The sequence below is a fragment of the Corvus hawaiiensis genome, chromosome 1 (assembly GCF_020740725.1).
Source record: "Corvus hawaiiensis isolate bCorHaw1 chromosome 1, bCorHaw1.pri.cur, whole genome shotgun sequence".
Classification (NCBI taxonomy): Eukaryota; Metazoa; Chordata; class Aves; order Passeriformes; family Corvidae; genus Corvus; species Corvus hawaiiensis.
The window spans coordinates 2354718-2382609 of record NC_063213.1 but is presented as its reverse complement, the minus strand read 5'-3'; the positions used below and the strand labels follow the sequence as shown (position 1 = coordinate 2382609).

General features: G+C 41.9%; 1 protein-coding gene across 6 annotated transcripts; it reads right to left on the bottom strand.

Annotated features, from left to right (window-relative positions):
- Positions 1–593: 593 nt before the first annotated feature.
- Positions 594–26135, bottom strand: LOC125328529. 6 transcript variants are annotated; one of them, XM_048309424.1, is made up of 10 exons: positions 24178–24325; positions 23409–23526; positions 20450–20575; positions 16714–16836; positions 16303–16469; positions 14403–14504; positions 12061–13852; positions 9293–9427; positions 9021–9201; positions 594–7512 (listed from the first exon to the last, which is right to left on the bottom strand). In XM_048309424.1, the coding sequence occupies exons 5-10, from the start codon at positions 16446–16448 to the stop codon at positions 7259–7261; spliced, it is 2610 nt and encodes an 869-aa protein (XP_048165381.1). In that variant the 5' UTR covers positions 16449–16469; positions 16714–16836; positions 20450–20575; positions 23409–23526; positions 24178–24325; the 3' UTR covers positions 594–7258. The 6 variants fall into 6 exon arrangements, with proteins under 6 accessions (XP_048165381.1, XP_048165710.1, XP_048165446.1 ...); XM_048309753.1 differs by lacking the exons at positions 23409–23526; positions 24178–24325 and adding an exon at positions 26028–26135; XM_048309489.1 differs by lacking the exon at positions 23409–23526 and having other exon boundaries at positions 23807–24325.
- Positions 26136–27892: the final 1757 nt, after the last annotated feature.

Below are 27892 nucleotides of genomic sequence, written 5' to 3'. Positions count from 1 at the left end.
GTCTCCAAAGCTAATTTATAAAGCACGTGTCCAAAGAGCAACAACAACAGAACCCTGCTCAGAAGGGATGATTTGGGATATTTGATGTGTATGGGTCAGCTGAAGATGGGAACGCCTCAAAATTACCTCTTTCAACTATCCAAAGCACCATGGAGGCTTTTGTAAGTTCTCCACTAATGAAAACAATCGTATCAATTCTTTTTTTCTGCCTGTCACAAGAAAAAATGCTTTTAAATTTTAAACTCTAAAGCAATGAACTTTCCTGTGTCACAGTTTGGAACATAACCCTCAACTCCACAGGACAAACCAGCCAAATGCTGTTGTCACCTGTGCAATTCTTGACTTGTGCTTCTGATCTCTGCCACCACCAGCAGATCTGGGACACTTGTTCATTTATTTTGAGAAAAGTGCCAAATTCATCACAATTCCCCCAGTAACATCCCATTAAGTCCTCACTAAAGTCTGTCCTTTATTCTCAACTGCTTGATGTAAATCTGAATTTTCTGTGTGATCCACGAGACCCCCCCTCAGCCCCAAGTTCAACAACTGCCCAAACTTCCCCTTCTTCCACAGAATTAAAGCAACAAAAGCAGTCACAAAAAACACAAAGGATTTTAATTTGTCATGAACACATAACAGGTCTTTTCGAGGCAGAATTACCAAACAAATTCAGCAGCTGAGAAACAGTGTGAGTTGATCTAAACAAGCTGTCACTATTTATTAGGGACATCCATACAACACAGGTGATTATTTAAATAAAAGGAATCAAACCACGTAGATAAAAAAAATAATACCAGAAAAATCACACTGGCCATAATTTGTTACAGAATTCTCCTGTTTCTGAGACTCTCACACATGTAACACAAACCTGATCAGATCAACACAGGTGGACATAACAAGGCATCCTGGTGTTCCACATAAAAAAAATAAAAGGAAAAGCAGATTAAATTCCCAAGTTAAGGTGCACCAACACCCTGTGGCATCAGAGTACATCTGTGAAGGGGAATTTTAAGGATGTTACACAAGAGGTAGAAGTCAGATTTTTGCAGCGTTCAAACACCCACAGCTGTTTTACAGAAATACTTAAATAAGCCTAAATTGATTAGTGATTAAAATCTTGCATAATCAACAATTTACTTTTTTTAAGCGAAGTTATAATTTCACATATTTCTGTTGGGCCCTCAGTAATATTTCCCTAGCAATGTAAAATGGGATGTTTTAAGGAAGTGAGTTTGACCAACACACATGTCAATGCTACACTTCAGACACCAGACAGTAATATTAAAATATAGACACTCTTCATCTTTGTGTATCTGTCATAAAAAATAAAAGGAAACTTATTTTTCCCATCTATATATTGGAAATAGACTAATTCTGTGAAAAAACTATGCTCATTAAGTCACTACTGTGCATAAACAAGTTGTGTTTTACTCAGTAAAAAACATAAAGCAATCTTTGTCTGGCAATGATTTTTACTCTGATTTATTCTCTCTCTAACCAGCTTTTTTTTTAATATATTATATGCAAACATATTCTTTTTTAAAGCTCATTTGGCAACAAGCAAAGAGGATTTTTAGCTCCAGTTCCTCCATTTGTTTAAAAGTTGCTCCTAGCCCAATGTATTTTCAATCTCTAACAGCACAAACACGTACATTAAACACATTATTCTGCACCTTTGATTGCAGTATTGCTAATGAAGAAAAATAAGGACCTTCCACTCTATGTAACTGATAAATTTGATCAGCAAAGTTATTATTTTATTTTAGAAAATTACAAAGCAGTTATTCACCAAAAAAATAATTGATAAAAATCAGACATCTCAAGTGCTACAAACCAAGAAAAAGGGAAAAAAAAGTGCTGGTGACTGACATGGATAAACTGGAATAAATCAAGGTCTCAGCATGGTTTAAGGCTCTATTTCCTTCGAAGCAGAACAGGAGAAAAACAAGGTGCAAAATTCCCAGGAACCCATCAGTTCAGCCCCAGTTCCTGCAGCAGGTACATTCCTCAGCTTTGAGAGAAAGCAAAATTATCCTGGCTAATTCCAAGAATCCTGATAAAAGAGGCTGGGAACTCATCCCTCTGGAGTTCCTTGTAACAAATGTTCAAGGTGAGCCACTGAGCTTGTGTTTAAAGAGCTCCTGAACTCAAGGTAAAGCAGCAAAGCCAGATCAAGACAGAAATCTCTTAAGAGCTGTGGCTTCAACAAAGCAGGATCACACTCAGCTCTTCAGCAGCCCAATTATTCAAAAATAATAATTAAAATACATATCCCAAAGTCAACTGCCCTCCTATTGACTGATGTGTTCGCTGCTCGTGCTCAAATCTACAAACACTAAATAATCACCCAAAGTTCTTCCACTTCTACATCTCCAACAGGAAAAATAAATAAATCTGCAGCAGACTCTGCTCATAAGGAATTTAACATTGAGTTTTGCAGCTAAGGTCACAGAGTCTGCCACAGAAATAAAGATACAAAGAACAAAATCCCCAAACCTCACTGCTTTGGGTTGTGCCACCATGCAGCATTTGTCAAAACTGCAGCTCCCAAACAGAGAATGGGCCCAAAAAAAAAAAAAAAAAAAAAAAAAAAAAAAAAGAAATTCTAATACCCAGCTTCCAGAGCAGGTAAAAACAGAATTAAAAAAAAAATACATATAGGCTTAAGGTCTGTTTGTTGCATATTTTTTACAGTATTTAAACAAAACAAAAATCCAACTTCCTGCAGAATCAGAGCCATGGTTCAATGGTGGTTTAGTGAATATCCCACAGAGCCAAGCTGGATTCTGCCACTGAAGGAAGAACACATTTGAACCACAACCAAACCCATTTTGTGTTCAGTCCTCCTTGCTCTTTGTCATTTCTTAACTCTAGACAAGCTGAGTTTAAATCCCACCTTAGCCCCTTCCCAGCCAGCAGCCAGGAGATGAGGTGATCCTGATCCCAAAGGGAGAACCACATCCCTCTGGCTTGGGCCAGCTGTCCCCAAGCCCTCTCCTGGTCCCTCAAGCTGGGACACAACCTGATTAAAACACACCTGGGAGCAAGGTTGGCCACCAGAGCAGGGCAGGAAGAAGCCAACTCTGCCCCAAATCTCAGCAGCTGCACCCTCTCAGCATCCACCAGCAGCACATGGGGAAAAGAATCTTGACTCAAGCAAAGACTCCTGGTCCCTCAAGCCCTCCTGACCATGGAAGCCAAAAGAAGAGTGATCTCCACTGGAATTAGGGCTCCCTGCAGCTCCTTCCTTCTTGAAGCTCCCTCTTCCTCCTTTACATCCCCAAACAAAGGGTTGCAGATCAAACACAACCAGAGGAAGTTGTGCTCGTGGCCACTTCTGGAAAAGTGCACAGGAAAGCCAGGGAGCTTCCCATAAAAACCTGGGGTATCCCCACACTTCTCTGCAAAGGGAAATACCTCGACAAAGCCTCTCACTCACATAACCCCCACTGTGAACCCTTCACTTCCTTCCAAGGGAAAAGGTGCCAGGAATAACCATAAGAGACTGACTGTGGACTAGAGCAGCATTTCCAAATTTCACACACCCAGGTACAGACAAAAACATTGGTAGTGGTGGTAAATACCAGCAGCAAAGAAAAATACTCAGTTTGGAAAGAATAAAATCCAAGAGCAGCAGTTTGGGAACTACATCTCACCCACTCCTGAAAAGGCCACAGCAAGACAAGCATCACCAACTTAAATAACCTCCCTGCATGCTGCTCTAATGAAAATAACAAATTAATACCAATTGATGAGTTTTAGATTATATAAATAGCATCAGAGCAACTTAACTGCCAAAGGGACCTCGTGGATACAGAAAAACAGAGATACAAAACCTATAACCAGAAAAAAAATAAAGAGTTCTTCCCCTGCTGCCAGCCTCCCTTCTGGGAATTAGTAAGGTTGAATCACCCTAAAACTCCAGTTATTCATACAGAATACAGAAATAGTTATAATTCTTAAGTCTATGTTGTACTGGACTATCAGTTTGGGATTTTAAAGCATTAAAGATTCACTACCAACTATCAAAAAGCACCCTGATAATAATCCTGACTTACAAAGGGACACCTGAGAATCCCATTTATTTAAACTGGAGCAATCCAGCACCCCTGCCACCAGGGCTGGCCACAACTCTGCCACCCTCTTCATCTCTCCCCAAAAATTTTAAAAGTATAAATCAAAACAGGGCAAAACCCTAAACAATTAAATCTAAAGAAAGCTGAGTGGGGGGGGGGGTGGGGAGTAGAAGCAGAAAAGAAGGGAATAAACTAAATTTTACCTGATTGCTTCTCAAAATGGGGAGGGAAAGGGGGATTTTCTTTTTTTCCTTCAAAACTCAAATTTGACTCCAAACCAAAGCCACCTCTTTGGCTTAAGTGTGACCCAAAACCTCAATTCAGCTTCCCCTGAAGTCAGTAAAACATCAATACAATTAGTCCCTAAAGCCACAAGCATTATGCTTGTACTTATTCACACCAAAAAGTCAGTGCAAGACTTGCAGAATTTGTACCTTGTTGCCAAATTGGATACGAGGCAGCAATAATAATGTTCTGACTGACAGAACTGCTGCAACTCCAGGCATTATTTTACAAAATAAAGTGGGTTTTATTCCCTAAAATGCAACAGGATTTGTAATAAAACAACGGAAGTGGAGCAGTCTGAGATGAGAATTGAAGACAAAAGCCATCCTAGGCCTGATGCTGTCCATAACCAACTCATTTAAAGAAAAGGGCACTTAAAAAAAAGCATTTTTGATCGAAGACCTGGAGTTTTGGTGAAGAAAACAGAGCGAGGCAAAGCGAAACACAAGCATTTGTAGGGCATGACAAGGAGCATCTGACCCGGGCACATGATTCAGGGGGACATTCCAGAGCCACAGTGCTCCTTAAAGAGCCCCAAACTGAATGATCTTGTGTGTGCAATTAACACAATTAACAGCCTGTGCTGATTGCAGTCAAATGCAGCCACTTTAAAATAAATTTTTAAAACATAACCCTTTAAAATGCATTTTTAAACTGAAATTGGAACCAGAAGTGACCACACAGCTTTTTACCACTCTGGAAAAATGAGACTGTTAAAGGCACATTAACTATGAACTAATTAAGACCATGATCCTTCACAATATTAACTAACACGTGAGCAGTACAATAAGAACCAATTATACCCTAAATATTCACCACTACAAAACAACCCTGCAGGACCCACAAGGGTTCTGTAAACAGAAAGAAAGAAAAACAACAGACCCAGACTTTCAAATTTGGATTTCCTGCCAGCACAGCAATGGTAAATTAATTTTAATTTGGGTAATTAAACCCCCAAATCAGCCACGAACTGAAATACTGCAAACTCCACTTTAGAGGTGTGGAGTACAATCAGTTTCACAACTGCAGATTGAACCTTCTTGAACTGGTTTGTGCAAATAAACTGCATGTGCACACAGAGAAAACACACTAAAGTAACTCTGGTAACCTGATTTTTAGGCTAAGGCTGAAAATAATCTTTTAATTGGAATTCACTTTCTTTAGGGAAGAAAACAAAATCTTGCTATATACTAAGAACCTGATTTCTATCTACTCTTGCTTTTAAACTTTACTCAGTGGGTTACAAAGAGGCCTGGGCAAATTTTAGCTACAAATTTCCACGCCTCAGTGGAGTTAAGGATGGCACTATTGAGACAACATCTGCTCTAGCAACATCCACAGATCCAGAACTACACAACTGCATTTGGAACAATTTTGCAAGTACAGATATATATGGGAACAGTTCTATAATTACCCACAAATATTTCAAATCTGACACTGAACACTGTGAGACACAAAAATCTTCATTTTTGTCCTTCAGATTTTGCTTATATCCCCAACTTCATTCACTTTTAACCCAAGAACTGCTCTCCAAAGCTGTTCATTAATATCCTGATACTCAAGAACCTTAATTATTAGTACATATTAAGAGACTGTGTAACAGTAAGACAGTTGTTAAAGCACTGAAATATACCTAAAGGCCCTAAGAACACACCTTGAATTAATTACTCTTTTCTAAATCTCGCCCTGAACAGCTACACTCTGATTGTCTAAGCCACACAATGGAGACTAATTAACAGCAATTAAATATATTAAACCTTCCACATCAAAAAATAATCAGTTAAACAGCTTTGGTAATCTAGTACATAGCTTTGTGTAAATATTTTGCAAACATCCCTTTCCCAAAAAATCTCTATATAGCATGTGTATATTCATATAATAATATACAGAGTTCCTGAGTAAATCATTAAATCTGATTATTCGGAAGATTTGGCAAAATATTTAACTTCCTATTACTAAAATAGATTTTTAAATAAACATTCAATGAAGACATTAAAATAAATATGGAATGTGTCTGAAAAACATTATAGTACCATGAACTTATATTAACAACAAACAATAGTTTTTTTAAATTAAGTGCATACTATGTTACTTGTTACTGGTTTTAAACCCACTGAGGAATCAGTAAATCTAATTTCTAATCCTGAGTGAGTCTTCTACCACCTGCTAACGTGTTACTTCCATGCAGTTCACACTGCAAAGCTACAAAATCCACTTTTTTAGTGGAAAAAGCCCAAGTGGACTGTGCTGTGGAAAAGCTCAGTTCACACTGGTTTTGCTGGAAACTGAACTGGCAGCACGGCTGCTGCAGCCTCTCCCACAACCAGCAAGGAACACTGATTATTCCCTGCCAAACTGAGTGATAACCCATCCCAAAAACAACCACCACCACAGCAGCATGCACTGCTCCTGGCACAGCGATGGGGAGCAAACACTCAGGGATCACTCTGGCTCTGGAAAGAGCTACACGTGGTGCAAAAAAAAAATAAAACAAACCCTGAACGATTTTTGAGTACCTTTAAATACACTAAATTGTCTCACTAACAAAAAAAAGGAGAATTAAGTCCTACCACACTCTGGTTTCTCAGGTCCTGGCCTGACTCAGGGCTGATACAGAGCTTTGGACAAGCACATGAGGAAAGGCTCAGCTACTGGTTATCTCCTCAGAACATTAAAACTCTCAGCAGCAGACACCAGCATCATTCAAACGGCGCTACCGCCACGACAAGCTGTGCCTCTCCACGCCAGAATCCCACTACCAGAACTGCACCACTGACCAGGCACATTAATTAACCCTTTTTGCCTCCTGACATCCTATGAAAATCCACCTCCCACGGTGCTGGGCAGGACCCGAGCCCTTCCCTCCCCATCCTCGGCTTTCCTTTCGTTATCTGCGGTCATTCCAAAACCCTCGTCGCTTCCTCAGCTTTTTCACTTCCTCTGCTTTCGTGCTCCACGCTGCTTTTCTCCTGGGTGCTCGTGCTTGAAGGACAAAGCTCTTGCAGTGCCCCTTGAAGAAGGGGCTGTTGTTTTTCGGGTCCAGCTGGGGGGGTTTTTGGCAGGGTCGCCTGCAGCGCGCACCAGAGCGCGGTGCGAGCCCTGCGCGTGGCACCAGCCAGGGCTCGCAGGGCAGCTGCCAGGGCCAGCACGTCTGCAACAGGAAAAACACATCAGTGGACAAGCCTGGGAATGCTATTACATGTTTTGATTGCATAAATTCGTTCAACTCGCGGCCTTGAGCAAACAGGACTTAAGGGGTATCTGAGCTGCACCAGTAATGACAGCTACAACATCTCATGTGAATTGTCTGTGCAAAAAGGGTCTAAAATGCTGGTGGACACTGGGCAAGCTGCTCTCCTGAGGTTGCAGGCAGGTTTGGGACTTTGCAGGGAGAAGAAGGGAACAGTGATTTTTGGATGGGTGAGTAAAAGCACAAAGGTCCAGTCAAACTGAGATAAAATCCTAAAGCAGCTTTACAGGGGATTCGCTTGCAACTGTGAATCCTGCAAGGCCAGCGACTGCAAACCTGCACATTTCCAGCCAAAATTGCTGATACTGCAACCTTTCAGACAGAGATTGTTGACTAAATCTGGGACTAAGTGGACCAAGCTGCTCCTACACTTCTCTGGGAATTTAGGAAGGGCAAGGGTCTCACCAAAACCTGTCACTCAACAGGAGGGACCAGGACCTGAGGAGGCCATAACTCATCGTAACAGATGATAGAGCTGTTATTTGTAGGACTGGCAATATTTAGATACCATATTGGCAATAAATCTGCTCATATTCATCCATTTAACCACTGCGGCCCACCTCTCCTGCCTGGCCAAGAACCTTCCTTCTACTATTCCTGACTCACACTTGGAGTTAACACCACATGAAAATTTTAGGAGTCATTTTAAAAGTCAGTTTGCATATAGGACTACTCTAAGGGCATGACGTTTTAAATTTACTTTATATTTTAATTTTAGACACCTGAATTGCAGAAGCAAAACATTTTTACTCTCTTTCCCTCACAAGGAAGAACTATTCCACAGCCAGAGGAACCTCATCACTGTCCACTTCAGCAACAAGGAGTGAATTCCTCTTTTGTCCTGAGACAAAGGTATTTTCTGAGGAAAAAAATAATATTATCTTTTACCCCAAACCATGAATTGCCACATTTACTGCTGCTACAGGTTATTCTGGCTTTACTTAAATGGAATTTGGGAAACGTGGAATGTCATTCCTGGTGGGTTTGTGATTTATGTAGATTGATTTACACAACACTGGCAATTTTTTTTTTGTTATTTTATAAGGAGCAGAGACAGTATAGCCATAGCAGTAAATAATTCTACTTGCTTAAAATTCTACTTGCTTTTACTTTTAGAACCACCATTTATGGTTAGGTAACATCAGTGAAGAGTTTTTACAGTTCTCTTCTAGTCAGGAGGAAAAAACTTCCAAGTTTTAAACTAGTAACAGGAAAACCAAAAAAAAAAAAAAAGCAGTAGAAATCGAAGTGATTTGAAGTCTTAAAAAGCAAAATTGTCTATTTGCAAACCTTCTTTTGCTGAAGTGACAAGAACTGCTGCGTATTGCAAATTTGCATTTTTAAGTTGAACATATTCACAATTAAATCCTCGACAAAGCTTTGGCAACTCCAGGAATGGGCAGCATTACCTTTCTCACTGTTATAGCGTGGCACCCCGTGGCTCTGGGGGTTAGCAGCGTTCACCATCTCATCCTTCCGACGTGCCTGGGTCACCTGGATGGCTTCCAGGTGGAGCTCCAAGGCCCTGGAGATGTTCCCGTGCACAGGGGCACCACCAAGCCTCTCCATTTTCCCTATTAGCGTGAGCACCTGGCAGAAAACACCAAAAACCCCAAAGCATTGATTAATAAACAAACAAATGCTGCAGGAACTGCGGGAATTGCAGCTCCACAAGGCCTACCCTGGCTCGTTCCCGGCACTGGTCGACAATCAGGCGATCCACGCGGGATGGGTTCGCAGGGAGCTGGGACACGGGGCTGCTGCTGGAGCTGCAGATGCGCTGCCCTGGGAAGTGTCTGGCAAGGTCAGCCTCAGTCTGCAAGGGAAATCATTTCCCAGTGTGATTGTTTGAAATCAGCACAGTATCAGCAATCCGGTGCTGGAGCTGCTCAGAATTTTCAAGTGGATTAGGAGTGAGCGGCCTGTGTTAACTCCTGATGGCATTTACAGAAAGACGTTCCCAAATATCACCAAATGGGCTCAGAAGGGACTTTAGTGATCATCTCATTCCACCCCCTGCCACGGGCTGGGACACCTTCCACTATCCCAGGTTTCTCCAAGCCCTGTCCAGCCTGGCCTTGGACACTTCCAGGGATCCAGCTTCTCTGGGCACCCTGTGCCAGGGCCTCACCTCCCTCACAGCAAAAAACTTCTTCCTAAATCTAATCTAACCCTGCCCTCTTTTGGTTTAAAGTCATTCCCCTTGACTTATCTCTATATTCCCTCATCGAAAGTCCCTTTCCAGCTTCCTTGCAGGAATCCTTCCCTAATTCAGACAGCACTTCTCAGTGGCAGCCTTTAGAACAAAAGCTGTACAACTTTATTCTAATTAATCTTAGACACAGACCCAGCCAGATTCTGGTGTAGCACCCAAGAAATGGGTAATTGAGGTGGTGCTGATTGATGGTGAGATCTGATGAGCTTAAAGGTCTTTTCCAACTTAGTGATTCTGTGATTCCATGAATTTAAACCCTGACCCTCTCACTGCTTCTCTCAACCATCACATATTATGGTTATTAAAAGAACCAGGTGATCACAGCAGCATAAATTGCATCTGAGGTGCGTCAGGATGAAACTACATTTAACATACACTGATAGCAGCTTTTTAACAGAAAAAGTATTTTTCTTCAACAGAGAAAATGTTGAACACAACAGCCAAACTTCCACTGAGAGTGATTTTGTGTCTAACACAGACAGTGACTAAACATCACCAAACCTATTTTTGGATAGGAAATTCTTACACCTGGAGTAAAAACAACACAGCCTGCAGTATATTCCTTTTCTCATTCCTTCTCCAGGGTACAACGGATGTAGGAGAAAGGGGTCAGGTGCTGCACTGCAGTTCAAAGCTAAGTCCACACCCACCCTGTTTACATCTGTACTCAAGAGTATGTGCTGAAGTCCTTCTCTTTTTGCTTTACTGACACTTCCACAGTATTTGGTCCCTGCCCTAATACGGATTACAAGAGCTGACTCTACCTGCACTCATCATCTGAGGAGCCTGAAAGGCATCCAGAAAAAAAGAAATGGATGGGGAAAGGATCATGGATTCATATAATGACGCCAGGTAATTAACAATTACAACTAATAGGCAATTAACTAAACTACACACACATTTAATATTGTGGACAACGCCTAACTTGTGGAAATGCTTTAAATGTGAGATCCCTGGAAAAGTGAGGTTTATGAAAGGAGACAGGGAAGCTGTGACCCCAAAGCAGCTGCAATGAACAGGTTTCTGGGAGCTGGAAGGGCTGAGCGATTAGGCAAGGCAGAGAGAATTAAATCAAATCCCAGAGGGAGCTTCTCTCTTCTTGCAGTCATCCCCTCCTGAGGAACGTGTGCTTTGGCTGTAGGAGCAGGAGCCAGGCTAGGGCAGCTGGCTTGGAGCACTGAGAACAGTTCATATTCTGTAACCACAAAACACCCTGAGAAACCCAGGGCAGCTTGCTGGGATAAAACTGGATCACTGAGAATGGACCAGATCAAGGGGGTCAGTTAAGCCCCTCTGATTAATAAGCAGGTGGTACAAGGATAAACAACTCTCCTTTAATGATGAAATCAAAAGCATGAGACAAAAACTATGACTTGGTCTTTGCAAATGACTGAATTGTCCCAAATCCCGCTCGAGAACAGGAAACAAACACGGGAGCAAGAACCATCCCTTTCTCCCTTCCAGAGAATTCCTGGAAGGCCAGGCAGGCAGAGAGGAGCCTTGTTTAAAGGAATCCATGAGAGAGCAACACAGGCAGTTCCAATCACAATTTCAAAAGTCCACCAGCAAGGCCCTGCAGCTGATGATGGAAAGAAAAAGGTGTTTTCCAGATCTGGTTTGGTCAGATACCTTTACCCAGTGCCCAGGAGGCTTCTCACATGTGGAAGAAGCCAAGCACCCAGTGCATAATTAGAACCAGGGATTATGGACAACTTAGTTTCTGAGCCCTGGCATGGAATTCAGGGATTTGACTCCTTTTGGGAAAGCATTCCTGCTCCTTTAGAGCACAGAGCTTTCACTCCCAAGTGCAATACCCTCATTAGCAGTGTGATCCCTCCCTGCCAGCAGGTTTGGGAACGAGTCTGAGGCAGGAAAGTGACCGTAACGAGAAGAGCATGAACTGAAATTTCCTTTGGGAACAAGAAAAATATTGTAGTTTTTCTCTACAGCCACACAGAGGGTGCCCAGCATTAGTTACTTCATTTTCTTTTTTACTAAAGCCAGAAATTTACTACAAGAAAAAAAAAAAAAGAGTAAGAGAAAGCTGCAACTACTACTGACAGTAAAAACCCAAATCAAATTAACAAAAAACCCCCCAAATCAACCAAAAAAAAAAAAAACCACCAAAAAAACCCCAACCAAGCAAAGAAACACCATAAAAACCTCCTCTCTTTCTTCACACGATCTAAAACCAGTCAAGTCTTTATCAGGAGTCATCACCAGTTGTGGTTTACCTTCTTCCTCTCTTTCTCCAGAGCTCTCCACTGCTCATAGCACTCCTCCAGTCGGATGTGAAGCTCGTTAGCAGGGCCACTGCGGCTCCTGGGAGGTCTGAACTTGTTAAACGGGGTTGGAAAGGCAAAGTAGGGGGCAGGGATTTCCCCAGGGAAGAGATCACTGATGAAGGGACTCAAGGGGTTGAAGTCATCATAATGAAAAAGATCAACAAGGTCCGAGAATGGAAATGGCGGCGGAGGGAAATTAAAATTATTTCCTGATGAAAACGGTTGGTGATTAAACAGAGGAAAGCTGGGATTTTGCTTAAAATCAGACATTAATGGGAAAGGAGGAAGCAGAGAAGGATTGATGAAATCTGACAAGCTGGCACCGTTCTGCTCGTGCTTTTTCGGGAACGCGCTGAAGGGCTGGTGGTTTGGGGCTGCAGATCCCAAATGAGGGATCCAATTCCTTCTGCCTCTTCTGTCCTCTTTATTGCCATTTTCCTGGCTCTGCTTTTTTGGGAACCTCTGGTATTTCTCAGGGTCTTCACCTGCAGCTTTCTGCTGCACGAACCAGTCGGGTGAACAACGAACGGGGAATTTACGGCGCCCGTCCTTATTGATCCCAGCGTCCTCCTGGGATCTTCCAACGGGTCTCACCTGCTTCTGACTCTCCGAGACAAAACGAGGAACCCCCAAATGATTGGAAACTCCATTTGATGTTTGTAACCTCCCACCTTTCCTGGGAGGGAGGGCGGGTAGGAGCTGGGAGTAGTAGGAGGGCTGTGTTAGAGGCTGGTGGGTGGGAGAGCCCCCAGACATGGTGGAAACCCCTGATGAGGACTGGGGGCTCGTTGCCATTTGTATTCCATATGGAGCATCAGATGCAGCTGCCAGACTTTTCCCATCCAGCCACACACCCCCCTGGTATGAGGAATAACTCCCATTCTGCACGTTTTTCACAGATAAATCATACTCAGCTACTTGATGAGAGCTTTCCTTAGGGCCCAGATTCACCGTGCACTCATTATTATTGTTATTATTAAAAACATCCCCCAAAGTAAAGCCACGATGGCCATTAGGCACATGGGTTTCCTGGGGTTTTCTGCCTGTTCCTCCAGAAAAGTGATTTTCTTTCAGGGGTTGATTGAGAAAATGAAGTGATGGATGGACAGATGACTGCAGTTTGGGAGCAGCTGTGAAGTTTTCGTATCTTTTAGAAAACAGGTGGCTGTCCTGGGGTACCTTATCCCAAGAGTTATCCACAGGCTGATTGGAAAGATCAGGGGAATACTTAGTTTGTCCTTGGGGATAATTTTTCAGAGCTTTTCCTCTTGCTCTTTCGCTCTTCCAAAGCTCCTTCTGAACGCTGGGGCTTTCCTTCGTCCTGTTCCGAGGGGAAAAAGGGCTAAAATTGGACCCACATTTTTCACAGTCTCTGTTTACCCTCCCGTGGTCGTAAGTGCACAAATGCTGGTTACAGCTCCCATTTGGGAAGGAAAACCCCTCCTGGGGAGCCGTGGTGGTGTTTTGCAAAGAGGAGTTTTCAGGGTAAGTGTTCCTCAGGGCATTGTCAGGGGGAGCACGGGGAGAGAGCCAAGACTCGATGAGCTGAAGGTCTCCCAAACCTCTGCGCAGCATCTCCACATCAGGAGGCTCCTGCAGGGGCTCCTGAAGGCAGCTGGTGCCCAGCAGGTTGGGAAAATCCTTGTTTGGAACAGAATGCTGAGCTGGAAGCCCTGGGAACTCCCCATTGCTGCCCAGATCAGGTGTCCACACAGGGGGAAACAATCTTGATAGAGAATTCCTGTAACAGAGTGAAACAAACCTCCTGTCATTATTTTAAAAGGTTTCTTATTTTAAAATAATTCACATATCATGGTTATTCCCCAGAATTACATTGTTAACCCATCATACACAGCTCTCCTCAAAAACAGGAGAAATATTCCTACTGCAGTTGAGCAAATGCTCTGTGAAATCTCATCACCAACGCTGTTTTATCTGCTGTATGTTCAGAAATGCAGAGTTTATTTGGATTTATTAAATATTTCAGATTCCACTGTATTCAGTCAACTCCCTACTGGTTAAAACTATTTATCATCTTTTTTCCTCCTCAAATGCTCCAAAGCTGACAGAAAACTTTAGAAAATTTGCATTTTTAACAGTCCATTGTTTTGTTGGGTGTTTTGTTTTTTTTTTTACTGACAAGTGAAATAAAGACACTTCCACATTTTAAGGGGATTTAAAAGGCCTTCATTACTCAACTCTGAAACAACTAAAAATGTGTATCACATTAGTGTGACAATGGGCATAAAAACCAACACACAAGTGGATAAGAACTCTCAGAACAAACTTACCAATCTGTAGCTGGTTCTGGCTTGTTTGGCTCCTCCAAAATGCTTGACACCAAACCAAACATATCAGGGCCACTGCCAGAGTAAGAAAGACTTATTGGTGCCCTGAAAAAAAAAAAAAAAAAACCAAAATAAAAGTTTAAAGAACTATTTTTCTCCTAAACAAAACAGGCAAAAAGAAGATCAAACCTTTGTTTAGCAACATTTTCTAGTTGTTCTGAATTTAATGTGTCCTCAGCATCCCGGTGCAGAAATGTTCTTGCATTTGTGAATTCGACAGCCCAAGTGAAGGAGAACAATTTTCCTGACTTTTTGTTTCACCACAGACTCTCCAAGCAGCAAAAGATTCCCCTCTCCTTCCAAGAAACAAAACTATTCCACAGACATTCCTTCAAACCTTGACCTTCTCATTTAGAGCATAAACAGGATTAATATTCTCCAGGTCTGGAGCATTCTAATTTATCTACTTCAAATAATTCAAAACCTCTTATGTTGATCTCAAAAAAATAAGTTATATATACACTTAAATTATACTTTAGTTGAACCACTTTGTAATCCCCTTTTGGACAGGATTTGGTCAAAATTTTAGCAAATATTTCTGGCAAACACCCAAGGCTTTAAACAATTTTTAAACAAACCCAACTTTTACTTCAGGTGCAAAATGAGATTTTTATAGAGTTGTTTGTAATGACTCCTGACTCTTACTCACAAGTTAATTTAAACAATGCTATTAAAGGTCTCCTTCCCTCTCTGCTCATTGTTTTGCTCCAATAAACTTCCCTCACCACCCTGTTCTGATTCCTTCCAGTGTCCCTGAAGATCTCTGAGTTTCCCCTGGTGCCCCACAATTGCTCACTGACTTTGCTGATTAACAGAGACCAGAAAATGTGGGACAAGTTGTTAGAAAATCACTTTCATCTCTTGCCACTGAAAATCAGTGAAAATCACACCCTGCTGGCTTTTAAGACCTCAGCACATTTTTACTTCTCACTCCCTCTCTGATTTACTCCATGACTGCTCAGTTTGCTCTTTAAAGGATCTGGTCTGTGTGATTTTATTTGGGATACACCAAATTGCAAAGGCTCTTGAAAATGTTTTGTGAATGCAGAACTGATATTTGATAACCAGCTCTTTTCTGTATCTTTGTCAAATAGCAAAGTCTTTTTTCTATTTCTTTTTTTCTTTTTTAAGGAGACTTCAAGGAGTATTGAATATCTGCAGGCTCAGAATGGGTGCAGACATGGATTAACTCTAACTCTGTAGCTTTTTCCTTTTCAAAGCTATCTTGCAACAATCTAAAGGCTGCTTTTAAGAAAATATTGTATATTTTAATTAGCAAATTGCCACTCCTTGCTTAAAATTAACTCTTACAGCTGACACCAAAGCTGTGTGATCCTTTATTCAGAAAAAAAGCATCACTCTGACACTTCCCACTGAAAACCAGCAAAAAAAATAAAGATTTTTTTGCAATCCATGTACCTTCCTTAAGGTATCTTTCACCACCTTGGGAACCAGAGGACTTCACTTTCTCCCCACCTCAAATTTTGTTCCTTACTAAGCAAATGATAAAAAAAAAAAAATGCAGTGAGGCATTAGAAATGCTCATTAAAAGAGCATTTTCTCATCGAAAGCTGCTGTGCCAGCCTCCACCAACCAATTCCTCCCAAAAAAGACAACATTCTGTCACCATCACCTGGCTTTGAGATGGAAAAAGAAAAAACCCCCCCACCTTTTTTCACCACCTCAGTAATAACCACTACAGAGCAAAGAAAATCTGAGAGTTTCCAGTGATACCAGAAACTCTCCCCCCCAAAAAAAAAAATCAAGAATCCCCCATTTGTTCTTCACCACAAGAATTCCAGTGCTCCAGAAACCCCTAAGGCCACAGCAGGAATGCTGATACCTTTTCTTTGGGCACTCCTGAAAGGCAGTTTGGGATCCAGGATCCTCAGCACATCCTGGCCGGTTGCTGCACAGCCAGGAGGATTCCAGAGGCGTGGGGGGACTGGGGACTGCTCCCAAAAATGGGGAGAACAACTGAGTGTCCATGGTTTGCTCCCTGCTGTTCACCTGGGGTGGGAAGAGAAGGGAATGGTTTTTAGTATTAGATGTTCATGCAGTGAGCAGTACAGGCAGCAAAAAGCCAAGCTTTGCTTTTACTTCCTGAACTGAAGGAATTTTTTTCAGGAATGTGTAACGCAGCCACGACAAAAGGATAGAGTCTAAATCACGTTCCCTCCTTTGCCTTAAATTAGGCAAAGTCTGACAAATCTGTCTTCTAAAAATGAACACACAAATAACAGAACTGACTTACTGCACAGTAACAGGAATTCTGCACAGGTTTCACATTGTAGGTGTTGGCGTGGCACGTTCACAGCTCAGAATCTCCTGCTCTATGAGACTGGGAATGCACCTGTCCCAGGCAAACACATCCCCTCTGGAAAACAAAGGGGAGAGCCATCATGCCTGTCAGATCCCCCAAAAACACAGAACATTCCAATGGAGAGCCCGTGGGAAGCAGGGAAACTCCACGGAGCAAAATGTGGGTAAGAAAAGTAACCCAAGCACTGCTCCAGAAAAGAATACTACAAATAAATTATTTATTCAGAGATTATTTATCTCAAAAAAGACTGGAGCAGATGATACTTGAGGTCCCTTCCAAACTGGAAGGGTTGGAATTTAATTTGTCTTCCTTGCTATAAATCCTTGGCCTAGTGAAAGCTGTCACGGACTCAGATCTCCCTTCCTGGGCACTGTCTGAAAAGGTTGGGCAGAAATATTCTCTGGCCAGGTGTGCTCCTACCAAGAGCAGGACAGGACAACCCTGCAGTGAATGTTTTTAAATCAAAAAAAAAGTTTACACTGAGAGTTTATCACTTGCTATAAACTGATTTTACACATCCAAAGAAATCTCTATTAAATAAGAGAATTAGAGGTACTAAAACCCTGTGGAGGCTACACAAATATTCTGGAAAAATTCCATATGAACGTGCTCTCAGTACTCATGTCATTAAATCAGGCACAAGAACAACTCACACAGGTCCATTCTGACCCTGCAGAGGAGGGGAGGAGACTTTCTGCTCCAAATGACTCCTGAACAAACACAGGTATCCCTTAGGATCCACCAAGGCCAGAACTCCACAGGAATTTAGCAGAATCCCCACACCAACGCCCAGCCCCTGGTGCTGTTTGGGCTACCAGGAAGCAACACAGAGAGAAATTCCTGCCCCTTGGAGAGGCTATAAAATACTTGTGCATAGATTAAAAATAGGATCTGTAACAAATGGATTTATGTTTTATTTTCAGAGTCATTAATCACTGCTAATGTGAGTTGTGCAGGACAATGTGTCTAAAGCCCAGGAGAAGAGGGACTTCATGTACCCTAGATAAGGCTCAGTGCTTCCAAAACACTGGAGCCTGCCCTTCCACCCAGTCAAACACAAATTCTCCTCTGGGGTTCACACAGGAGCTACTAACAAGTTGCAGGGAAAAAAAAGGGGGGAAAAATGGGATAGAATCGTCTCAAAGTTAAAAACCAACAAATTAAATGCTGCCTCTAAATAAAAAAAAAAAAAAAGAAAAAGAAACCAAATTATAACTCTTACAGTCTTCAGTAGGGCTTGCGCTTTATTCCCCTTCAAATCCTGGGAAAGCCACTGGTGCTTTACCTTCCAAAAAAACAATAAAAATCTACATCTAGAACCCAGATGGGTTATTGGGATGGATTCTTTTCATTCAAACAGCTGAGGAGCAGGCAAGCAAAAGTATTTACCAAAACCATTCACTATTTCCAAAAGCCTCAAGCAGTTCTTTGTACTTAGATTCTCTTCCAAAGTGTCTTTCGAGGAGAAATACATGAGCACAACTTCATCATTAAAATGTTAATATTTCAAGTATAAATTGATATTAAGGAGTATCAAAGCTATTAGACATTGATACTATTGTGGCATGAAAAAAGGAGAGATTTACACACTAAGAGAAAGTTGCTCCCTGTGAGGGTGGGGAGGCCCCGGCACAGGGTGCCCGGAGAAGCTGTGGCTCCCCCTTCCTTGGGAGTGTCCAAGGCCAGGTTGGAGCTCCCTGGGATAGTGGAAGGTGTCCCTGCCCATGGCAAGGGGTGGAATAGATGATTTTTAAGGTCCTTTCCAAGCCAAAACATTCTGGGATTCTGTGATCTTGCAAGATCAGTAAAGGATGTGTCCGAGACATTTTCCACACAGAGGCTTCTGCCTCCCCAGCGCTGCCTGAGATGGGCGGCTGAAAACAGAGATCTACCCCTTGTGAAAATCCTCTCTGCAAAGATTCCACAGCACTGGGAATACAGCAGGACACTCCCCTCTTACTCCTCATTACTGGAAGTGTTTTGTTCCTAGTGCTGTCCAGCAAAGCTCTGGAAGCAGTTCAAGACTGTCGCTGTTATTCCGAGATGCCACAAGCTGCTGGCAGCGCACTGGAGGCCCCTCAGGCAGCCTGGAAGGAGTTTCAGGAGTTTTCATGGAGAATCCTAAATTATGCCAGTGTTATGTACATCTGGGGGACTGAAACAGAATGATTTGGGTTGGGAAGAGACCTGCAACTTCCACTGTCCCAGACTGCTCCAAGCCCTGTCCAACCTGGCCTTGAACAACTCCAGGGACGGGGCAGTCACAGCTTCTCTGGGAATCTGTGCCAGGGTCTCACCACCCTTTGGGAAGGATTTCTTCCTCTTTAGAGGTGAGAAGAGTTTATGGCTCATATCACACTTACAGTTCTCTGAAAAGGTATTTTATAAGCTGAAAAATAATGTAATCACAGCTAAATATTGCTTCATTGTATAATCAGAAGAAAACTGCTTTCACTGACATCCAGTCCCATCCAAAAGTTCTTGATTTTCCAAACAAAAAGCAATGAAATTTGCCAAAAGCCTTTTTACAGCCACTTATCCTAAAGCTGCAGGATCTCACTGCTCCAGAGCACTGCAAGAACAGCCCTGATAACAACAGTTAACAGCAGCACTGCAGCATTATCACATCCACACTGAGGGGATTCTGCTCTGATTTCTTGGCAGGATAAATACTTCCTGTTTATTTCTTGGGTTTTGTTTCTTGGCAGGATAAAGCAAACAGAAAAAAAGCACTGTTTTGGGGGTTTTTTTTAAGACTTCTAATAACTCCCACCTATGGATATATTAATCTATAGCACGCTGGGACTGTCTGACTCATTCAGGGTGCACTGCTAGGGATTCTCTGAAACCAGGGGGTAACAAAAAGTTAAAAAAAAACGCCAGAAAACTCTAAATTGCTTTTTTGGATTACCCAGGAAATGAACCAGCAGAAGTAAACAGGCAACAAGGATATGTAAAAAACCAAATTCAGGGGAGAAAACAGGGCAGTTACTCAGATCTCTTAATATCAGGGCTAAAACCATAAAAACAGCAGATTACCGAAGACTTCCTCCTAAATCCTGAACTCACATCATCCAAAAGATTTGTCACCACCCCAAAGGGAAACCTTCCTTTTCAGCAGCTAAAGAATCAAGAAAATTTTTTTCCTTCAGGAAAAAATTAAGTCTGCCAGATCCCTCTTAGCTGGGTCAAAAGCACTTTCAAAAAAGCACCTTTTAAGGTGGGCTGTTTGGGGCAATAAATACATTTATGAGGTGCTTGTTCAATATATGGGTTCTGCTGCCCAATTACAATTAAGAACATTCACAGGCTCACGGGCCATTTGTTTATTTTGTTTTAACACAAGCATCTAAATACTCATTTCATACCAACAAAGATTTTTTGGGGGTTTTTTTTGGGTCTATGGTAACTTCCAGCAGCTGTTCTTCAGGACTTTGTGGTGAGTCTCACAAAGACAAGAGGAGTGTGGGAGGATCTGCTGCCTTCTGTGACCAGAGGATCACTCTCCTGCCCTGACACAAACAGGGAAAGCTGCTTCATCTGGGATGTAACATTCCCTCCAGGTGCTGAGGTTTTCATGTAATGTGGCTATTCACTATAAAACAAACACCTCACACAACAAGTTTTTATTTCTGTTTCCCCACAAAAATGCAGTTTTTGAACTCACTTGTGGCTGGTGATGCCCAGGGGTGGCACTTGGACCGTGTCCTTGTTATCAGTACCCAGGTTCTCTCCTCTGGAGTGTGCAGCATTGCGTGGAGGCAGGAATTAGACTCCTAAGGACCAACTTCTCCTGTTTAAAAGCAATTAAAAAACCCCAAAAAAAGCAGTTACCAGGTCTGTCAGAGTTGTGTTTATACATTAAACACATTTCTAGCTCCCCCTCATTGCTCCTTCCATTGTGTCCCCACGCACACTCCCAGGGCTCCTCCAGTACCACCATCCCTATCCCAAGGCAAGACAGGGCAGTCCATCCTTCCAGGGAAGGGAACGGAGCTGGGAAGGCGCTGGAGCCCCAGGAGTGGCTGAGGGAGCTGGGAAAGGGGCTCAGCCTGGAGCAAAGGAGGCTCAGGGGGGACCTTGTGGCTCTGCACAAGTCCCTGACAGGAGGGGGCAGCCGGGGGGGTCGGGCTCTGCTCCCAGGGAACAGGGACAGGAGGAGAGGGAACGGCCTCAGGCTGGGCCAGGGGAGGTGTAGATTGGATATCAGGGAAAATTTTTTCCCTGAAAGGGTGGTCAGGCACTGGAGCAGGATGACAGGGAAGTGGTGGAATCACCACAGTGTTCAAAAGGAGACTGAATGGGGCACATGGGGACACGGTTGGACTGAGAGGCTGGATCTGAGAGGTCTTTTCCAACCTTAACAATTCCATGTTTCCCAAGAGCACTCCAGGTAGAATGTTCTGATTCCAAAATCCTTCCGTGTGCTCTCTGCACACCCATTACAGCACAACCTCCTGTGTTGTGGACACCTCCCCATTAAGAGGGGAGTGTCCAGCTGTGGCTGTCCCCTCTCTCACGTGTGACACTCCTCAGGCCACAGCAGAACAATGGCCCAGGTGAGCAAATCAATGCCCTGCACAAACCTAAGGCTTCATCTTCACTGCTACAAAGCTTTGACTGGGGGAAGGACAGCTTTTATGATGAAGATAAATTAAGTGTGCAGCAGTCACATTATGATAAATTCTCAAAACCTGACAAAGCAGCTGCTCCCATCCTAAATGAAGATGATGATGTCAGACTATATCCACAGTCCTCTGTGGCTGATCTACAGCATTAAGGATTTGCCTGATCTCATGTCCAACCTAGATTTTGCTGCCAGGAATGGGATCCCACCACAACAGCCTTTCCTGAGCTTTAAACTGCTTTATTTATCACCTGTTCTTCTGTCAAAGCACCCTTAACCATACACATTATTGATCTGGCTAATCATTACCTCTGTGACACAACCCATCTATTTGCAGCTTTAGAAGGGGATTTCACAAAGCACTCATGGATATCCTAAAGCCCAAACAACAATCCACTGATCTCTCTAAACAGGAACTACCTGAAATCATGGGAAACTCCCAAAGCGTTGCAGGTGCTGCATTTGGGCTTCACAGCCCACATCAGAGTCCAAGTGAAGCTTAAAATTTACACAGGTGCTCAAAACAGGTCTGAGTGCTCCAGACTCCATCAGAACCATGGATTTGCAGGGGTCACTGCCTGTGGCTGCCACTTTGCTCTAGGGGTTGGTACAAACTGATGCTTCTTGCACTACAGGCAAATAAAAAGGGGATTTCAAACATTACCTCGGCGTTTCAGGGAGATAATGAGGAAGGCCTGAAAACTTCCTCCTACACTACAAGTTCCAGAATCAGGCATCAGGTTTGAAAACTCACATTTCTCTCAAACACATCTCTTTTTGGACTTACTTTGTATTTAGGCCTACCCGCTTTACAAAGCTACATGGCAGAAAGTTTTTTGGGATGAGAGATTTCAACCTGCTCCTCAACTCCATCCTTGAAACAAGGCACTGGTACCTTTCTCAGGTACTTCTTCCTGAGCCAAAAACCCCCACCCAAACACACAGAGCATTTCTGCAACACGTATTTTAAAACTTCTAATTCACAAGCTCCCCACTGACTGAAATTCTTGCTTTATTAAAAAAAAAAAAATAAAAAATACAAGGAATGATTTGCCAGCAGGTAGTTTAGAAACAAAGCCCTACTCTACATCGCATTTAAACTGTTTCAGAAAGTAACTAATATTGTTTTCAATGATAGATTTTTATAGCTCTACACACTCTCAATTGTTGTCCAAAGCCACAAGTACTCTGAACACTCCAGTCCCACTATTTCTAAGTATTTTGTGTGCAAAAATGACTGAAACCCTTACTCTGGGGTTTCAGATTTTATTTTTTTATGCAGGCTCCATGGAAATATAAGGGACTGTAATTCACCTTCATTTACAATTCCTACCACGTGTCACACTCCATTATCTCCTGGTAGTCCAGGGAAACACAAGGGAATATTAAACAAACAGGTAACGAGTTTTTACTGGACTTCCACTCACTTTAAAGTCAAATAATCCAAAGGCACCTCAAGTGCCTGATTTGTAGATAATGCCCTGTGCAGTAAAACAGGATTAATGGTATTAACATAAACCTTTTTGCTCAGGAATATAAAATTCCAGCTGGAGTTATAAAATATTTCTCCATATTCATTCTGACACATGGCCTACCCAGTACAATTTAGACTCCACTAAATCAAAACACCTTTCCAAATCCATTTTTAAACACACAAAAATGATATAACTATTCACTGCTGAGTGGGGAAAACCCACACTTATTGAAGTTACAAACTGGTGTAACATGTGGACAAATAAATAGAACTTTTTTAATCAGTTGCATCAGGATCAGGAAACACGAAGTAATATATAGAAGTTTGTGTCTTAATTTCATTAGACTCCTCAAATCGGATATAAAGCCACTTTTTCCCACTTGACTTCCTCCTCACTTTGTGAAATTCAAGTACTAAAAGACGTCCTCAGGATTACAAATTCGAGCAGAACACTGTCACGACGTCCCTTCAAAGACCTAAACTGTTTCTTAAGAGAAATAGAGGAGTTTTTAATTTTTTAATTACCTGGTTGCAAAGTTACTACACGTCTCAGGGCGGAGATGACAGCAAGCATTCCCAAGTTTCCCATTCACGTTGGGAAAGACTTTTTAAGTCTGCTGCTAGGGGACTCCGGTGCTCAACACTAAAAAATATTTGTGTTCAGAGAAATACGGGTTTTGTCATGCGCCCACAATCACAAAATCACTCTAAAGGCTGAGCACTGCCAGGAAACACACAGGACACTTCACTTTAAACGACAACAACCTCAGCAAACATTACAGCGCAGAAATCACTTTCCTGGGTGGTTTCCCAGCTGCCCAAACCACCAGCATCCCTCCGGACCCCCCCGAGCATCCCTCCTGGAGAGCGAACGGCGCAGAAACCTCACCCCGCAGCCAGAGCCAACTTCCACCGCGACAAACCTGCGCATTGTTGGTTCCCACCAGCCATTCCCTGCTGCTTTTCCTGCCCCGGCGGGGAAGGAGCGGCCGGCAGGACCCGCAGCCCGTCCCCCCGGTGCCACCGCGCCGCTCCCCGTCCCCTGCGCGGGGGGTCCCCGCTCCACACCGCGGTTACTACACGCACTCTGTTGCCAGGCTATGGAAAAGCGTCTCCTCCGCTCCCTGGAGCCGCAGGAGAAAGAGGAAAAGCCGCGGGAAAGCAGCGGGAAACCCTCGGAAAAGCCGCGGGTTCGGGGCGGCGGGCAGGGAACGGCCCCGCCGGGGGAAGCGCAGCCCGAGAGGCTCCGAACTCGACGGGAAGCGGCGCCGGTTCCCTGTCCCCGAGATGTCACCTCCTGTCTCTCCAGCCACACGCCCTTCCACGCTGCTCGGCGGCTGCCGGAGCCCTGCCCCGGCAGCGCGGACTCGGCTGCAGCCAGGCCCCGCCGGGGAAGGCAGAAAGCCGAGCTCACATCGCGGGAGCCGCCGCTGCCCGGCCGGTCCCGGCCAGGCAATGCCTGATGTCACCGCAGGGCCAGGATGCGCGGGGACGCTGGGAATTGGAGTCTTCTCCCTCTAGCCCAGCGTCGGGATCCCCCTTGCCACGGGGCTTTATGGGCGCTGCCTGGAAAGCGCGGCCGAGCGGAGCCATTCGATGGGGAAGGGAGCGCGGGGGAGTTGGGGAAATGCGGCTCCTCCTCCGCAATTAGCAGAAGTAATTTGCAAGTAATTACGCTCAGGTGATCGCTGTGCTATGTTTATATATAAATGTATACCTGTAAAAAAGTATATATATAAAAGTATGTGTGTGTATATACATTTAAAGTATTTACATGGTGTAAAAGTGAATGTGTAAAAGTATACAAGTATAAAAAAATATAAAAGTATATCTATTAAATTATGTGTATATATCTATTTAAAGTGTACATAGATATGTAAAAGTATAAAAGAATATCAGTATAAAAGTATATAAGTATAAAAGTATATATACCAAAGTATGTGTATATATATATATATATTTAAAGTATATATGTGTGTAAAAGTGAATGTATAAAAGTATATAAGTATAAAAAATATAAAAGTTTATATATTAAATTATGTGTATATATATATTTAGAGTGTACATATATATGTAAAGTGTATCTATAAAAGAATATCAGTATGTAAGTATAAAAGTATATGTGTATATATGTGAATATATATGTATATATATATTTAAAGTATATACATGTGTGTAAAAGTGAATGTATAAAAGTATATAAGTATAAAAAAATATATTAAAAGTATATATATAAAATTATGTATATATATGTACATATATTTAAAGTGTACATATATGTGTAAAACTGTATCTATAAAAGAACATCAGTATAAAAGTATATAAGTATAAAAGTATATATACCAAAGTTGTGTATATCTATGTATATATATATTTGAAGTATATATATGTGTAGAAGCGTGTATATATATATATAAAGGAATTTCAGTATAAAAGTATATAAGTGTAAAAGTACATATTTCTAGTGTGTGTATATATATTTAAAGTATATATATGTGTAAAAGTATATATATATATAGAGAGGAATTTCAGTATAAAAGTATGTAAGCATAAAAGTACATATTTCAAATGTGTGTATATATATGTATATATGTGTATATATATATTTAAAGTATATATATGTGTAAAAGTATATATATAAAGGAATTTCAGTATAAAAGTATATAAGTGTAAAAGTACGTATTTCAAATGTGTGTATATAGATGTATATATGTGTATATATATATTTAAAGTATATATGTGTAAAAATATATATAAAAGAATATCAGTATGAAAGTATATAAGTATATAAATAAAATATATAAAATTAAGTACATATATATGTGAATATATTCATTTCTATAAACTATATTTATATGTTTTTATATAAAAATATATATGTATTTATATTAGTATATATTCGTGTATACATACTATATTTATATAGTTATATGCATATAAAAGAATATATACATTAGTGTATATATTAGTGGATGTATACTATACTTATAGAATAATAAACTATATATTTTGATGCTTCCAAACCCATTTAAGCTGTAATCAGGAAGCACAAACAAGTGAGGAAATTTCAATTGCTTTAACAGCATATAAATATACATATAAACATACAATAACATCATATTTAGCAGTAAAAGGATTGCACACCTCTTGTATCTCTGGGGGTTTGGCATCTCCAATAATTCACTGGAATTAAAGATTTTTGGTGCTGCTGTGGCATTTCTGTTCCTGTCTCCTCACTCAAGGTGGGATCATCCCAGCTGTGTGAAGGTGAAGGTGAAATCAAGCCCTGTAAAAAGAATTAAAAATGACCTTTATTTTAATTAAGGGCTTTCTTCCATGCTAAGCTGACTTGCATTCTCCCCTTTTTCAAGTATCACAGTTGCATTTTCTCAATTGTTAAACATTTTTTTTCCTTAATAAAGTCATGGGTTTTCCCCAATTCTTTGCCTTGGACTACAAATCTTGATCATCCCCCCACATCACCCTATTTTTAGCCCTACAAAAAAGAATGAGCAAATGTAATTTCAGCAAATAAATGTATCCAGAGGCAATGGAAAAGGGAAATGGATCCTTTCTGAGGAAAATTACCCAAAACCCAGTTAAAATGCAATATAATTGGGTTGCTGGGAGGTGGAGTCCATCATCAGTCCAGCATTATTAATCTTGAGACTGGAAAAAAGAGAAAGTAATAAATTACAAGTAAATTTAAAAAAAAAAAAAAAAAAACAAAACACAACAAAAAACCCATCCAAAAAAATCACAGATCTGCCCTTCAACACACATTTATTTAAGTCATCCGCGTTCAACTCCAAAACACGAATAAAACTGCACTGAGAGAACAGAATGTGAGTGGCACACAGCACACAACCTTCCCCAAATGTGACATTTATTCCCTGAAGCTTTTCTGACACAGCAATAAGTAGGAAATGAGGTCAGCTCTCCCTAAAAACCTCAGCCTTTGTTTGCTGTGTTGCTGTTCCCCCTCTGGTTTCTGTCCCAAAACCTCCAGTGATTTTCCCAGACAGCAACTGTCACCCTCCAGCTCCTCCCAGCTGCCTGGTGTCAGCACAACTGGAGAATAAAATAATATATAAACCTGAAACAGGAAGCTTTTATACCCATTTCCACTTTTTTTCCCCGCCCCCGAAAACCCAAAAAGATCAAAAATCTCAAGCAGGGATGAAGGAAAACAGAGAAAGCCCAAACATTTCCAGAGTTCTGGCAGCAGAGCACCGAAGTGCAAACTCTGATTTTAGTGGTAGGAGGAGACAGCAGAATTCCACACTCGTTTGGCCTGGATGAGACAGAGGGAAAGAGAGGAAATCCAGACACAAATCCACAAAAACAGTTTAGGCATAAATTATTTCTGCTGGCTCGAGAACAGCGGGTTACAGCAAAAAAAAAAAAAACAAACCAAGACTTTTCCTTGAAGGGTTCACAGTCTGAAAAAGCAAAATACCACACAGGGAAAGGGTTGGAAAAAAAAAAAGTTAAAGCCAAAATGTAGCATTTGTTTTTGTTTTTATCCAGCAGAAACTGTGCCCCCAAAAATATTAAATAATTAGAAGTAGCAGGAGCTCCACCCTCCTCTCAAAGTAACATTCAAAATGCCACAGTGCCCGTGCAGAGTGGTTTCAGCAGGAATTATTGGGAAAAGGGGATGAAAGCTGCCAAACTTTCCAGCCCTGAAAACCCTGGAGAAATTGAGTTTCCTGGAAAAGCATCACCAAGGCAGCCCATGAGGAATAAATCCTATTTGTGACTCTCGTCTGGGCAGTATTTGGACACTCCCTGAAAGCCTGAGAGGGTTCAGCGCTGTCTCAACAGCAGGAAAACCCACTCAAAATATTGATATTAAGCTCCAAATATTGGTAAGGGCTTTTTAAAGTAATGCAGAGTGAAGATGCTCACACAAAACCTGGCCACAGCAGTGTGAATCTCTGTGAGGAATTATGTTTTTAACAGGGAATTGCAGTGACTTTAATAGCTCAGTAGAATATATATATATA

Excerpts from the sequence above, each read along its gene's own strand:
- LOC125328529 (XM_048309753.1), bottom strand. The coding sequence starts at position 16,448 with ATGGACACTCAGTTGTTCTCCCCATTTTTGGGAGCAGTCCCCAGTCCC. Across the intron at positions 14,505-16,302 it reads CAGGAGTGCCCAAAGAAAAG|GGCACCAATAAGTCTTTCTT; the intron begins GTATCAGCATTC and ends TTTTTTTTTCAG. Across the intron at positions 7,513-9,020 it reads ACGCTATAACAGTGAGAAAG|ACGTGCTGGCCCTGGCAGCT; the intron begins GTAATGCTGCCC and ends TTCCTGTTGCAG.